The sequence below is a fragment of the Acyrthosiphon pisum genome, chromosome A2 (assembly GCF_005508785.2).
Source record: "Acyrthosiphon pisum isolate AL4f chromosome A2, pea_aphid_22Mar2018_4r6ur, whole genome shotgun sequence".
In the NCBI taxonomy this organism is placed as follows: domain Eukaryota; kingdom Metazoa; phylum Arthropoda; class Insecta; order Hemiptera; family Aphididae; genus Acyrthosiphon; species Acyrthosiphon pisum.
The window spans coordinates 83,941,146-83,956,942 of NC_042495.1; the positions used below are offsets into that span (position 1 = coordinate 83,941,146).

Consider the following 15,797-nt stretch of genomic DNA (forward strand, 5'->3'; position numbering starts at 1 on the left):
TTTTGACCCCCCAAAGTACCAAATAGATTCACTTTCCTTTCAGAAAAGGTACAACTTTTGAAAATGGAAGCATTTTTTTTGCTCCAAAAGTTGTGTTCCGCCCCCCATAAAAAAAAAAAAAAAAAAAAAAAAAAAAAAAAAAAAAAAACAAACACATCATTGTAAAATCAATACATTCATCACTTCGTTCAGAATCTAAAAGGAATTTAATAATCAACTTATTGGTTTTTATTTAAATCTCATAGTCCTTTTTTTAATAAATAAAGAATTACTTATTAATATAAGTTTAACATAGAATCAATTATTATAAACAAATGCCTAAAGCAGAAAATAAATAAGATATTGTAATATAAATAAATACATTACCTGCTTTCATTGTCGTCCACATCCTTGTGTCCCTGGTATGAAGAAACTTCAATTTTAGAACCAAAAAATGATTTGTCGTGAGACACTTGCAAAGCTTTATCAACATCTTCAGTCTTTTTAAAGAACACCAAGGCGTACCTTTCGCACCCTTGGCCCACCACTTTGACGCACGTCACTTTGCCGTGTCGTTTGTATTCATGATACAGACCATCTTTAAGACTAGTATCTATAAAAAAAAAATTTTAAATCAGTTTTTTTAAAATTAAATGTAATTTAAAATTAATTGTTAACTTACCACTGGATCTCAAAGGTAGATTTTTTATACAGATAGCATTATGCCTCTGTTGTTCAAGTGAAAGAGATGTTTGACTTTCTAAGTTCGGTGACTGTGCGCAAATGGTGTGGGACGGAACCGTACTGCTCTTCGAGCTACCATGTAGACTAAAAATAAAAATTAGAGTTAAAGTATGTAAAATATTGATTAAAAAAATATACTACATAATTAAAATCTAATAATCATTAATACCTATGGCTTGAAGAAGACTTGTCGGATAATGCGGGGCCTGGACTAGGGCTGCGTGGCAGCTGTGGTGTAGGGCTAGGTGATGAAGACGAACTACATGAACTACTTGCCCCTGAATGACTTGCAGCCGAACTAGAGCTCGAGGGTGAACCAGAACGATCCTCACTACAACCCCTGGACTCACTGTATAATTAATAATATAAGAAATAAAAATGTATTTATAAAAAATGTATATAAAAATAATAATTTAAAATAAATAGTAACATTGAACATACCTAGGGGGTTTTAGGAGTTGTTTATTCCGGACGATTATTATAGGTGTTTCAACCCGTCTATCTTCCGGGTAGGTTAAGTCCGGTGAACTACAACTACTTAGGTGGTGATTGAACCTTGCAGGGTTGTTGGCTTCATAAGCCCAGCTACCTACACGATGGTGACCTCTGCTAGAAGTGACAACGCTGTAAAACAAACGTAAATATATTATTATATTTCACCATTACAATATAGACCTGTTGCTATTTCACTATAAAAAAATCTACCCACGAAACATGCATGGTGCACATTTTTTATTGTGTAACATGTTCACACAAATATACACACGTTTATAAATCGTTTACGACAACATATGTTGTATGCTTAGATAATAACAAAATTAAAATATTAAATACACACTCGTAGATCACAAAATAATTAAAATATTTCAGAATATTTGAAATGGACGACTTTGAATATAAATATCGGACTAATGGTCGAGAATCGTTGCGCGCACACACACGACAACAGCGTCCAAAGAACCCCAGGGAACTGTTGGAATACTAATGGGGTTGCAAGAGCCAGGACTTTGCGCCCTTCCACCCTCACGCCCACTCGGCTCTATCGTTCGTGTCGTAAACACTAACAAATCAATACTGCTACACTACAGTGACAGTCGGTCGTCCATAAACGCTAGGAAAAATTGGATATCCACCATAATTATTGCATACCAAAATGACACTTGCATAACATTTAAGTAGTTGTTTATTTTTTTTTTTAGTTAAAAGCAATTATATTTATAACTAACATTTATATATATTTATTTATTTAGTTATACATGCAATGAACTAGAATTATAATACCTTTTCGGAAAAATAAATGTAGATTATACATTATTATTATATTATTATTTATACAGAAATATTCAACAAAATATTCGAATAGTTTAATAGAATACTAATATATTATAGGAACAAATTGACTAAAATTTAAAATAAACCATAACATACATTTGTGAAGTTTTATATATTATGAACCATAATTTCAACCACATAAATTAAATCGAAACATTTTCAAAGAATTACAGTGAAATCTCTAAATACCCGACACTCTAGGTCGCTGAAATGTAGTCAGTTATTTGGAGATATCCGCTATTCAGAGGGTTCAAATTGTAGAAAGTTTGTAGTTGGTTCTCAAAAAAACGTCCGCTATTGGGAAGTTTCGCTGTATAATTATTAACTATTAATATTAGATAAATTAATTATAATTATTAAGGTTATCTTGAATATTGCTATATGTTGATGTATTATAGTTTACCAAGTTATTTAACACAAAAATATCAACGGTAATCATTATCGAGCAATCGTATGAATAATTATGATTTAAGAACGATTTTATAGCCACTTAGTTTGAACTTTAAAATAATACAAGTTAATGCAATCTCCACCTAATTTCTAATTCACAAGTATTTTAAAATAAAATCATTTGTGAATATACTAATTTATATACATTTTATGATTTAATGGAATCAACATCCCAATTTGACATATAAACATTAAATAACATTAGTAGTTTAATTGAGGGATCAATGTGGACATTTGCCACTGTTTGATTTGTATACGAGAACTTTTATTCATTCCAACGTCGTATCGATGGACACAATAAAAATGTATAAGACAAAACAGCCATTTTTAAGGTAAACGCCGTATAATATGTGTCTTACCTATAACACACCCTAAACTCGTGATTCGTGGCTTATATAAATTAGACGTTTCTTGATATTTACAAACTTTAAATTTATCCGTGATTTTTAAAACACCTCTGATAAAATTTCATAATGTTCACTTTCAAGTTACATAGTATTCATTTTTCTATTTAGAACTTTACATCAATATTTCAAGTTTGGTAAGCCCACAAACATGATAAAAAAGAATCTGATAATATTTTTAAAATAAAAAGTCTTACATTAAGAGGGCGTGATGCCCAAATGTGTTGTCTCCGCTTACCAACGTATAATATAGACAATTTTCGTTCAAAATACATTTTGTGTTATTAGTCTTAATAACACAGTCAATTTATAAGAGAATACAGATAATATTCCTACATTTGATGTTGTTAAAAGGCAAATTTACAATAGTATTAAAACTAATAACACATAATGGACTCTGCTGAATTCAAATTTGCTTGCATGATGTACGTTTATGAGACGGAGACAACATAAGAGAGCATTACGTCATATTGAAAAACATTTAGGGCCGTTCTTACAATGTACGGTAAAGTGTCGGTTAATGCTAACCGACTGATAACAGATTTTATTACCGGCTGAATTCGGCCGGTTAAGTGTCGGTTAACTTTAACCGGACAATGTAAGAACCAGCCTAAGGGCCAGTTGTACCATCTCTGATTAAAGTTAACCGGAGTTTAATCGGCCGAATTTGCCCGGTTAAATATCTGTTATCAGCTGATTAAGCTTAATCGAAGTTTAACCGTAGACGGTACAACTGGCTCTTAATGGTATAAAAGCGATAACTAAAAAATGTTACCTAACGTCAAAATCAGTTTTATTAATATTAATATATAAATTTGATTTATTTTCAATTTTACAATACATAGTTAGTAGACCTATATCTTTAGGGGAGATAATATTTATATTTGTACACTAAAACAATGCATTTATCCAGGGATGGAAAACGTTTTTGAAAACGTTATTAAACGGAAAAAAAACAAAAAACGAAGACAATTAGCAAAACAAAAACAAAATACAACTGAAAAACGATAACAAAAAAATCCCAATAACCAAAAAAAATTTAATAAAGAAATCAAAAACGAAAACAAAAATAAATTATAATATTATACATAATTAAATTATACCATAAAAAAAAATTCACTATTGTCTTTACTTTTTAATCTTCAACTTTAAAGAAATTTTAATTTTAATCCAGAAATTTTGAATTTTTAACTTTTAAGTGCATTTCTGTATTGCGCGTATTACTATTATAACTTAAAAGTTAAAAGTTATAACTTATAAGAATATTATATATTCTGTATATAATATATATTGTTTTAAAAACATTAATCAAAAACGTTTAAAAACGTTAAACAAAAACGTTTAAAAACGTTAAACAAAAACGATATTTTTCAAATCAATAAACAAAAACGAAAACAAAAAATTAAAAACGATTTCCATCCCTGCATTTATTTAAAGATTTTGGAACAACATATCAAAACAGCTGTTATGTAAGTGAGACCAAAATAAATTTCAAAATAACATCAATATTTTATGTAATGTGACAATCTCTATTTCTACGGAGTAAATCCTAGTGGATTTAATATTTTCTCCACGATTCATACATTTAATAATGTACTTTTTTTTTATTAAGATATACGCACAATCTGTACTATTTAGCACAACAGGTGTACGTGGTGACAGAACAAAAATACATGGCAAATTAGAATAAGAAGCAACCCATTAATGACACTTAGGGAGTTAAATAATATACTAAATAATAATTTAATGTTAAGCCTCAACAATAGTATTAATATTTAATGGTTAACATAAAACAATACAATATCTAATTTAGCTGTATCATGTTTTACTACGCTGAAGTATAGTTACGATGTTTTTAATCAAAATCATCCGAATAATATAATAACGAAAATATCGTCAAGATAAATTTCTTGTAAAAAACTACCACCTCACAAAAGTCGAAAAAAACTAAAACAATCTCTTACTTCTATATACTATACTCCTTAATATCGTGCCAGGACACAAAGATGATAATTACCTTTCGTGTGGGTACGCCCTGAAGACGGTCCTCTCACGAGTTCGAGTTCGGAGAGGGTCGGGTGATCCTTGAATCGGCGATACAACATGGTAGCCGGATGCGGTCGGTCGTCCGCGGTAGCTAGCCTCTCGTTCACGATCGTAAAAATGACTAGAACGTTCAAAGCTGCTGAGTTCCTCTAAGGGAGACCTGCGAACAAAAGAGAGAGAAAAACTCCAGTCAGGAATGTCACCAGATACAACGGTTTTGATGGATATACAAATTTATTTTTTAGCGCAGCGAAAATACCGCTGGCTTAATATTATTGCCGCGATAGGTGATATAGGGAGTAGCGGACGTTAATAAATAATAATATTTAAAAACATTACTGCACCCAGAGACGACTGAATCATGTTAATAGTCAGATGCTCTTTAATCTATCTCCAACCCCAGCTATATTAATATGCAGCTAAGGAGATAGATCAAATCATAAATCTGTAGCATCTGTAACATATTTTCTATACACACATCATTACGGCTTTATGATTCACAAATAACGAAAATAATATAAGTTTAGTCGAGTAGCTAAGTAAGAAATTAAACTGCATGATTATGCAAGATCAAGTTCATATTGTATCCTTTTAACTAATATACAATGTTAAATTACACTATATCGCTATTTTAAAAAAAAAGTCAAAACAAATTCATAAAAACTAATCGAAACACTTATAATTACATTAGGTATACGAATTAAAACTATTTAATAAACATAAAATAAAGAATATTTATAAGTTATATGATAACAGAATTCAAAATATATGATTTTTAAAACTTTTCGTATTGATATAGTTGATAGGGTGGAGCAACGGGGCGTGGTTAGCATCGACTGCACGCCCTAATCATCGATAAAAGGCCAGATTTCCATTTACGTTTTAAGGGCCACCGCCCACCAAGCTTAAGAATTCTTGGGCGATTTAACGGTTTTTAGTAATAAATAGGAAGTATAAATAATATTATATACATATCATCAATATAAGTGAATTGAATAGAAAATCTACAATAGAATATGAACACCGAAAAATTTGGCTGGCAAAAAAATCACTATCATAAATTAGTGTAATTTAAGTGCAGGTTGTAACAAATTATTTGATCAATGATACTACCAATACAATAAAATTGGGGAAATAAAAACAGCCGACGGTTAGTTGTTACCTGGTTTTTAATTTTATTTTTAAGTAAATTTTTACAAATGTTAACAAATTACAATGCATTTTTTTGGGATTTAATAGTCACAAGTATAAAAAAAATCACGTTTCCTACTTGTACTTCCAATTTGAGTGACAAGAGTTTTTCACATTTTCATTCTCACAAATAATAGTAGTAATTTTTAAGTAATAATATTAAGTTACCGAGTAGGGACAAATGTATTAGGTATCGTGAAGGGAGGGGGGGCATCCTACACGTTTGTAGGCCGATTAAGACTCTACATACTGTGAACACAACTCCAAGCTCCACCTATGATATAGATCATAAATAACAAAAAATAAATGAAACCTAATATGAAATACAAACAATACACTTCAAAATACTAAACACCAAAGACCAATCTACATAATATTATGTTTGCGTTTCAACTGATAAATAATAATCAATGACTATTATTTCAAAAATCACACCAATTGCCGGAATATTAACATTTATCATGATTCATGAATGAGCGATATTGATATAATAATATAATTTAGGGTGTTGAGTTACCAGGTCTATGAGAGAGGTAAACAACGTACCTACTACCACGCTGGAAACGAAATACTACAATATTATGACAACGAATTGTCGAGGAAACATTAAAAAATTCGTATGAGCGTAAAAAATTACGAGCGATCCCTTACAATAATTATTATGTAACGGGGGATAATTAAAAGTTAAAATAATAATAATCAACGGCAAACAAAAATCCACAACAATCGTGAGCGGCCATAATACACAATCACGACTCGTACGATCCACCAATAAGAAATCCGCCGATGTTTGTTGTGTCTCACGTGTAGTGAACCCAAAGGACGTTGTTTCAAAATTACCTAACATTATTTCAACACAATAATAGGGGCAAAAAAAGGGAAATATGGCATCAGGAACATAATATTATCATAATATGATAGTTGTAGACTGTAGTGATATTTATTAAAAAAAACAGTCACCAAACCTTTGGACTCATCTAATAACTAAAGCAGACAGAAAACATTTAGGTTTTAGACGAAGGACGACACTTAAAACTATTAAACAATTTGTAAAAAATACTAAATGTCTGCACGGTAAATGGGTAAGATTTTCCATCTACAAATTATGAGTAGATGTAATACCATAGATTAAAATATACTGAGTAATGTAGGTATACGGAGGCTTGGTATTCTTGGAATTCAATCGTCACAAGATGGACAAAGAAAGAAAGATTTTTTTGGGTGGAGGACAATAATTTTGATATATTTTTATGTTTTTATTAAATATCTAGTTTTACCTATGTGTGGCGGTGCGCATATGGATGTGTCACGGAATTATATTATAATATATAATAAGAGTTATTGTAATTTGTAACTAAATAGTTATATAGTTTAATTAATTCAGGATCCAATGTCGGAATGTCCATATATTATTATACGTAGTTGTATAAAATTTTGGTGCATTAATTACATAATTATATATCGAAATAAAAAAGTTGATTTTAATGATTAAAATGATAATTCATTTTTAAATCACAATATACTTCTAACATTATCATTTATCTATTCTATATCATCATCATTTAATATTTTATGTTATGACGTAATATGCACTATTGAGTATAGTAGGTATATTAAATATATTAAATACTTATAAAGTTATAACTTACAACATTATCGTTGAGGATAGATTATAATATTATATTAAGCTCAATGATATGTTGTAACTTATTTTATTATTAGTAAAGTAGGCTGATAATTTATAAAAATTATATCCATCACTAAACAAAAAGCATTAGTAACTCCAAATTGTAAATGATTTATCATACCAGAACAATCAGAAACATATTATTAATATTATTATTATTATTATTAATTTTGTAAATATTTTCAATGCAGAAAATGGAATATCAATATAATAAGTTATTTTACCTTGGGTAAATTAATTTTAGTTTATATTAAGCTTATAAAATCTCAATATTATTTATTTATTTATTTGATATACCTACATATACACTGTAATACGTTTATGCTTCCTTAGTATCAGTTAAATATTTTAATATTGTAGTATATTGTTGTACTTTAATCTTATATAATGGGGATAAAGTTAATTTTCTTATCCTAACAATTTCACCAAGGATAAAAATGATTTTAAAACATGAATCTTGGTTGCCTAATTTTAGTATAAAACAGATAATTTTATATCTCATTTACGAACCAAATAGGTTACGTTACAAATACTTATAGCGCATTTCTCACAGTTCACACACGTCATATTATGTTGTACTTACATACATTTAAAATTAAACGTGAAATATTCAAGATAACCTTTAAGAAAAATAAATGATGATTGATATATTTTTATAATTTATATTTTTATTTATATTGATAAATATGCATATGAATTCCATCGAACCAAGATCCTCGATTATTAAATGTTATGTATTATATAGGTACCAACTACATATTATTTAGTAGTTATAAATTTCATAATCTATTTTCATCAATAACGTAAGGATAAAAATCACATTGTTCAACATTACAATATCCGTTTCAATTCTTATTGCCCAAAAATAGGTAGGTACCTACAGGAAAATTATGTACGAAAATTCGTACATAATTAAATATATAAAAATATAATATATGAAATATTGATAATTTAAATCAATTGTAACTATGTAAATATTTTCAAATAAGGCAAATGGTTTGCCCTAATTTCAATATATATGATATAACTAGTGCCAAAAAATAATTAGCAATACGAAGGTCATAAATGAAAAAATAAAACAATTAGAAATAACTGATCTAATAATAAAAACATTTGATGAGACACCTATTACATTATTTTTTATTAATTTTTACCACATTACTAATCTAAATAATTTTTATTATTTCTTTAAATATTCAATATCTATGTTCGGCGAGATAATTAAACAATTCTATTCAAAGCATAACTACCTAATAAAATAATATATAAAAACAATATTTCATGTTGTGACTACATTATAGTATTATTAAATCATAGAAATCGTTTAAAATTAATAAATAAATATTACACGATAGCTTTTAACGGAAACAATACAAAAAAATGTTAAAATAATTTCCCTATCGGCAAAATAGTTTAATTCTTACAAAATAATATTTAAATTTAATGAATGCTCTGACACACGTCGCTCATGCAATCCGCATATGACATAATAATCTTGTCGCAGACACAAATTACCAGATGAAACACTGGACAAAGCTCTGTAGCAGTAGAGTTTGGAAACGACACGTAGCTACATAATAAATAATATGTAAAATATGTTCAATAAGCTTATATTTTATATATGGAATAGAAACTATAAAGCACAAGGTGCTATCGAATCATTTTTCTCGTATATTATCTCTGATATTTTGTTTAGTAATAAAATAATCCGTCGAAGAATACTTTAATTTGAACAATAAACTACTACAGTATTACTACTTCTACAACTGCTACTACTACTACTACTACTACTACTACTACTACTACTACTACTACTACTACTACTACTACTGCTGCTGCTGCTGCTACAACAACGATACCGAGTGTGTGTAGTATGCAGTTTTTTTACATTTATCTGTGTTTTTTTTTATAAATTGAATTCGATGACGACGAACCGTAAAACGCTAATTAGGCCGCTGTCGTCACTGTCGGCACTATAACATAGGGCAAGCGAACAAAGAGCGAGAAATAAAAATATTATTATATATTTATGTCTATTCGGGGTCCAGAGAATTCGTCGTGTCTGCAGCACAGACAAAAGCCGTTCGCCGTCCGGAATAATAATAATAAGTGCTGAAGTGGTGCGGAGAGGAGGAGACGTGTTCTTTTATACATGACGACGGTGTTCGTCGCAACCGCGCATTGTATTCTGTTATATAAATCGGTCAAACAGAGTGGGAGACGAAAAGGAGGAGACAAGTAAGGGCGAGGTGTCAACGACGAGTTTCCGCGGGGGAGAAGCATCGGCGGCAGCGGTTTCGCGGGCAACGAGTAATAAAAAAAAAATTTAAAAAACGCACAAGCCGCCGCGTCGACAACGTTGCGGGCAACTCCAACGAGCCGCGTCGACGGGTACGGAACCAGCGTCAGCCACGACTTGCCCCCGCCGAACGAAGGCCCGAGAGGTGAATGAAAATCTGGCAACGTCTGCGTCGCGGTGCAACCGCCGCCGCCCGGGTTACTTCGGCAGCAGTCGCCGAGCCACCGCCGTTCTGTCGGTACGTGCACCGCTGCTGCGACGAGTAACTTCACACTAACGTACACATAGGGCGACCGAATTTTAAATCGTCATCGTTGCCGCCGCACGTCTTGTGTCTTCCCGCCATTTGCTCTACGATGATGCGCGGACGTTTTTTGTTGTTGAAGTTGTTGTTCCGTTTGATTCTTCTTCGCTTTTCTGGTTTTGTGTAGTCGTTGAACTGTCGATTTTTCTTTTAATATCTTAGCGCGGGCGCGTGCGCGCCACTATCTCGCAGAACAAGAGGTGAAAGCGCTACGCAACGGCGGCGGCGGTAACGCTGTTTTGCAATAGGGAAAGCTCTCCCGCGGGTTCACTGGACTCTCGTTCGCAAAACAAATAGGACCGCCGACCACAGTTCACCGAGAACTCGTTATTGTTGTTGTTGAAGTTGTTTTTTTAATTTTTAATGATCGATGGTCTATGGCTACGTGGGACTGTGGGACTGATGATATCGGTTTTTTCTGAGATTTCCACACTAACCTCCACCACCACCTAATGTGTATCATAATATTTACGTTTTATTATGGACATTGTTATTATTTTATGGTAAATCGGTTTTTCCAAAAATATTTCCTTCGGTAGGTAATTAATCAATGGTATGCAAAAAAACAATCATCGCGGAAGATAAAGCACGTTAACCAAAAAACGAGTAGTTCGTTCACGTGTAACGATTTATAGGTTGAGCGAGGAGGGGGATGATTCGGAGACAAGGTCTTACCAAAAAAGAACCATTCGATATTAATGGATCCGATATTTTCATGTTCGCAAATCTAAACGTAACTTGATTACAGCTAAAACGTTAATATCTAAATAGATAATTAAACATAAACATATAAAACCCAAAGATGTTGGTGTTATATTATGTGATTCAATTATAATATTATGCGCAGTATTGGTATATGAGGTATCTCGATCAATTGCAAATAATTTGAAAGTTTTAATATTAATTTTTTTTTAAAAATATATTCTTTATTTCAAAATTGCCTCTGCATCCACTGTACATATTTTAGATTACTGAAACTTATTAGTTAATACAGATTACTAAATATAGATCGTGTTAAATAATATAATAAGCAAAAAAAATGATGATAGAAAAAATAAAATAAATAATTTTGACTAATTTATTAACCTAACATAAAAGCATTTATCTGGAGCAAATGAGTAGAATGGCCAGGTCATGCATGGAGAGTTAATGTTATAAGAAAAACATAACGATACGTAAAATTAACTGGAGATAGCCCAAAGGTCAGACAAAGATCGATGAACACGCTAAATCAGGCCTTAGAAAATGTGCGCAAGGGACGAAGCTGGCAATTAGTGAAAATAGGGAAGCATGGCTCAGCCATAATAGAAGCAACGGAGACTTTGAACGGTCTATAGTTCTTAAGAAGAAAAAGAAGAATTTGATAGCAAATACTACCAACTTTTGTTGAATAATAATAAGATAACTGTAATCAAATGCACACGAAAACGCGTTATCGCACTTTACAATGATTAATATTTATTTTATTATATTTTGTTAGTCATTTTTAAATACTTGAGGTTTTAGTCAATTCCTGTAGAAAAATTGAGATGCAGTGCACCATTACGTCTAGAAGCATAATTTATTCGTATGGCATCGGCACTCTTTTAAACTTTCAATAATTATCAAATAAAACCAACTGAAGATGGATAACATTTTGTATTAGTACTTTACAGTTAGGTATTTTAATACTAATGACCGTTTATCATAAATAAATTAGCAAGAATACTATTGTTTTTACATCATAGATATATAAATAGAAAGTGTTTAAATTTTTTTTAATGATTGAACACCATACAAATTATTAGTTTTTATACGTATACATTATGAAAAAAAATTGTATTAAAATACTTTACCTCAGCAAATCTTTAGTTAAAAAAAATAGTAACTATATCTAAATGGATCTTATTATAAACATTGGCACGTTGATAATATTTTTCATAATATTGCAAAAGTAATTAAGTACCTGACATAATCGAACATTGTTTATTACGGAAAAAATATTTTACGTGAACACGTCATTCAATCCGTTTATGTAACTGAAGCTTCGCACGAAAATAAGGACATATTATTATAAATGTATAACTTGTGCATACCATAGTGTCTTATTAATTTATTATAAGTACCTACCCAACTAAAAATACAAATGTTTTATTACTCATATTTTTCTATTTATTTAAATTAATTAAATTTAATCAATAAACTATTAAATATGTATTGGACAATAATTGTCAAATATAATAGTACACCAAAAACAATTGTTTAAGCGAAATAAAAAAAAAAATATAGCTACACTACAAGGACAAATAGTATTAACATAATTTTAATACATGTGAAATATTTGTTTAATAGTTTATCTTTATTATATTATTGAGAATTGAGAACATGTTTACCATCTTCGTACGTTAAAATTATAATAATAAATTATTCAGTTAATAATATAAAATTATATTATATAACTTTGAGAAAATCAATGTTGTTTTTTAATTTTTAATATTTATTTAATAATCAATGGGCATTATTATCACACAGTTATTGCAGACTTGTACGTAACGAGGTCCATTAAATAAAGAACCATTTTATGCATATTTATGCATATGTAAGAACATTTTGTCATAAGGAACACATTATTGCCAAAAAAATATTCACATCCTATTGAAAAAATGTAAATTACGAGTAGAGAGATTTATGGATATGGAATATTACAATTTTATCAAGACACACACAACAAATAACGGTAAGTTTTACAGTTAAAATATGTTGACACAGTTTGATAAGTTCCGAGATTGCAAAATACAGCAATTCTTTTAAATGTACCAATCCACGTGTTCGTTAAAAATCCAAGCCATTCAACTTCAAGTATTAACAACGTTAAGTAAAAAATAATTGCATACGAAACTCGAAGGTATTTACTATTTAAACGATGAATTCGTGAAAAACAGCTTAAAACGAATACCGATTTTTAAATACATTTTTTAAATCCGAGCGCCCAAAAAAACAAAATGATAAGGAAGGCGTAGTCAAATCCGACGTCTAGAAATAATAATAAATAATTATGATTTAGGTTCGATATTTTTTCTATTATTACTCTCACGCATCGCACGTTTATGAAAGGGAAAATAATATGTATTATTATTATTATTATTATTATTTTATTTTTTTCATTAACTTTTTGGAGCACACAACTGAAATAACAACGACGATGACTGTAAAGCACAATATGGTAATTATTAATAATGGTTTTCATTTCCGCGAGTATGCTGGTAAACGGGAGCTCGCGATAACGCACTATAATAGTAGGTATAATGGGAACAACACACGCGCATTATTGTGATATTGGTAGGTACTAGGTAGTAGTTACGTCATAAACTCATAATACTCATATCTTATTATTAATAATAATATAATAGTGACAAATGTTTTTATGCACTATCGATAATAATGATACTGAATTTCTTTCAATCCAACCGATCGCGAATCACGACACAATGATAATAATTATTATAAGTTGACTTTATTGGGTGTGTGAGTGTGTGTGCCTATCTGTGAATTTTTAGCACTTAAAAATGTTTTTATTGAATTTTATTCCATTACCCGCCACATATAGATCATCTTTTATAGATGGATGGTATACACGGTATAAAATATTATGTGTAGCGGGCGCGCAATAGGATAAGAGAATGGGAAAACAACCTGCGTAGAATTGCAACGGTTACAAATGTACAAACATAAATTACGAAATGTTTTATGTTTTTCTAGACACACCGTAATGAAAGTACATACTCAGCCAAATGGTACTTACGTGGAAATGGATGAAATAAAACTTAGAAAAAATGTAAAAAAAAATTTAGTCATCTATACTTTATTTTTCAAAATGTATATTAGTGCTATGGAATGTGTTACATAATAGTCGATTAAAATATATAATACAACATAAAAGTTATGATTACGTAATTTAAAGTAATAGGTACTGTGATTATTATTATAATAGGCAATAAGGGTTGTTACTTCTTGTCACAAAATATTATTTTGTCTGTGTTTATAACATACTTTTGTACGACGAATATTTTAATAATATCCTAAGCTAGTAGGTAAGCCCTAAAGTTAATTATCGTGCAGTAAAAAATGTAATTTAAAAAATCGTATTAAAACACTTGTACATACTTGCACATACTACACTAGGTACATACAATTAGATGAATTAGTACACCTATTATTATACTTTTATTTATGGCATATAGGTTCTTTAGTATAATGTCAGCACAGTGTTTAAATCATGCACGTCTATTTTTTTATACTATTTCTCTATTCACACAGTTATTCTGCAGTTAAAATATACACAATAATAGAGGCAAAGCTAGTTTGAGAACGATGCTAGTCGGTAATACTCAATCACAATAACTTGTGTTAAAAAGCAAAATGGCAACCACTACAGCATTAGAACTTAGAAGTGAGTTGATACGATTCATATAATATTATAATAATAATGTCTCATACCACCCACGGAATAAAACAAAATTATGGAAAAATATGAAATATGACAAAAGAAAAGTATTCACTGTTTAACCATTCTTCGATAACGCTCGTATATATTATAATATTTACCAATTATTTTATAACATTGTGTATTATTCCACACACACGGTGACACGATGGTGACCGCGCACACACGTCATGCATAAGCAATATGTATATATTTTAATTATAATCGACTCGATTTTAATTAGATAGGTACCGGAGAGAGGTACACCGTCGGCCGGTCGTTACATCTGGCGCAATGTCAATTTTACTATACGTTTATACAGCGCATAAAGGTAGGCAAAGTGCGTGCGTCCTCTCCAATACACACACATACACTCACTCACTTTATTACTATAACCACCCCCTCCCTCCCTCCCTCTCTATAGCAGCGGGGGCGTGACGAAAAATGTTTGACGATAAAAATATATGATAATATTATCATCTCGAATAAACTTATGTAACGTTTAATAGACAACGTAATATGAAGACGAGACTCACCCGTGGATGTACGGCCTGGTGGGGGTCGGATACAGGTGCGGCGGCATGGTCGGGCTGGCCGACGGTATGGCGGCGGGCTCGTGATACTCGGTGCTGAGGGACCTGTCGTCCAACTTTTGCTCCACGTTGTGCGCTTTCGAGGCGGACTTGATGTCCATGAACGACACGGTGGCGCACACGCCACTGGCGCCCAGCACCACCTCTTCCTTCGATCTCGCCAGTATTTTAACGCTTTGCACGCGTCCATACCTGTGGCAAAAAACACGCGTCGATATTATTAGCCATGTCCGAAACGAGCAACAAACGTCCGGGCGACGACGAGATAACACTTGTATATTTATATTGTATCATTTAAATCGAAAA

At 31.0% G+C, this 15,797-nt stretch overlaps 1 protein-coding gene across 4 annotated transcripts in view; it reads right to left on the reverse strand.

Annotated features, from left to right (window-relative positions):
• The window catches only part of LOC100169050 (titin homolog), a 58,642-nt gene that overhangs the window by 13,567 nt on the left and 29,278 nt on the right, over positions 1-15,797 (reverse strand). For 3 of the 4 annotated variants that reach the window (XM_029490469.1, XM_001946712.5, XM_008187758.3), the window contains exons 2-7: positions 15,435-15,683; positions 4,927-5,115; positions 1,165-1,347; positions 893-1,072; positions 662-807; positions 367-592 (exon numbers count right to left, since the gene is read on the reverse strand). In XM_029490469.1, coding sequence (XP_029346329.1) covers positions 367-592; positions 662-807; positions 893-1,072; positions 1,165-1,347; positions 4,927-5,115; positions 15,435-15,683 — 1,173 coding nt within the window. Of the gene's footprint in view, positions 1-366; positions 593-661; positions 808-892; positions 1,073-1,164; positions 1,348-1,432; positions 1,918-4,926; positions 5,116-15,434; positions 15,684-15,797 lie in introns of those variants that run through there. The other variant, XM_016806825.2, reaches the window with a different exon arrangement.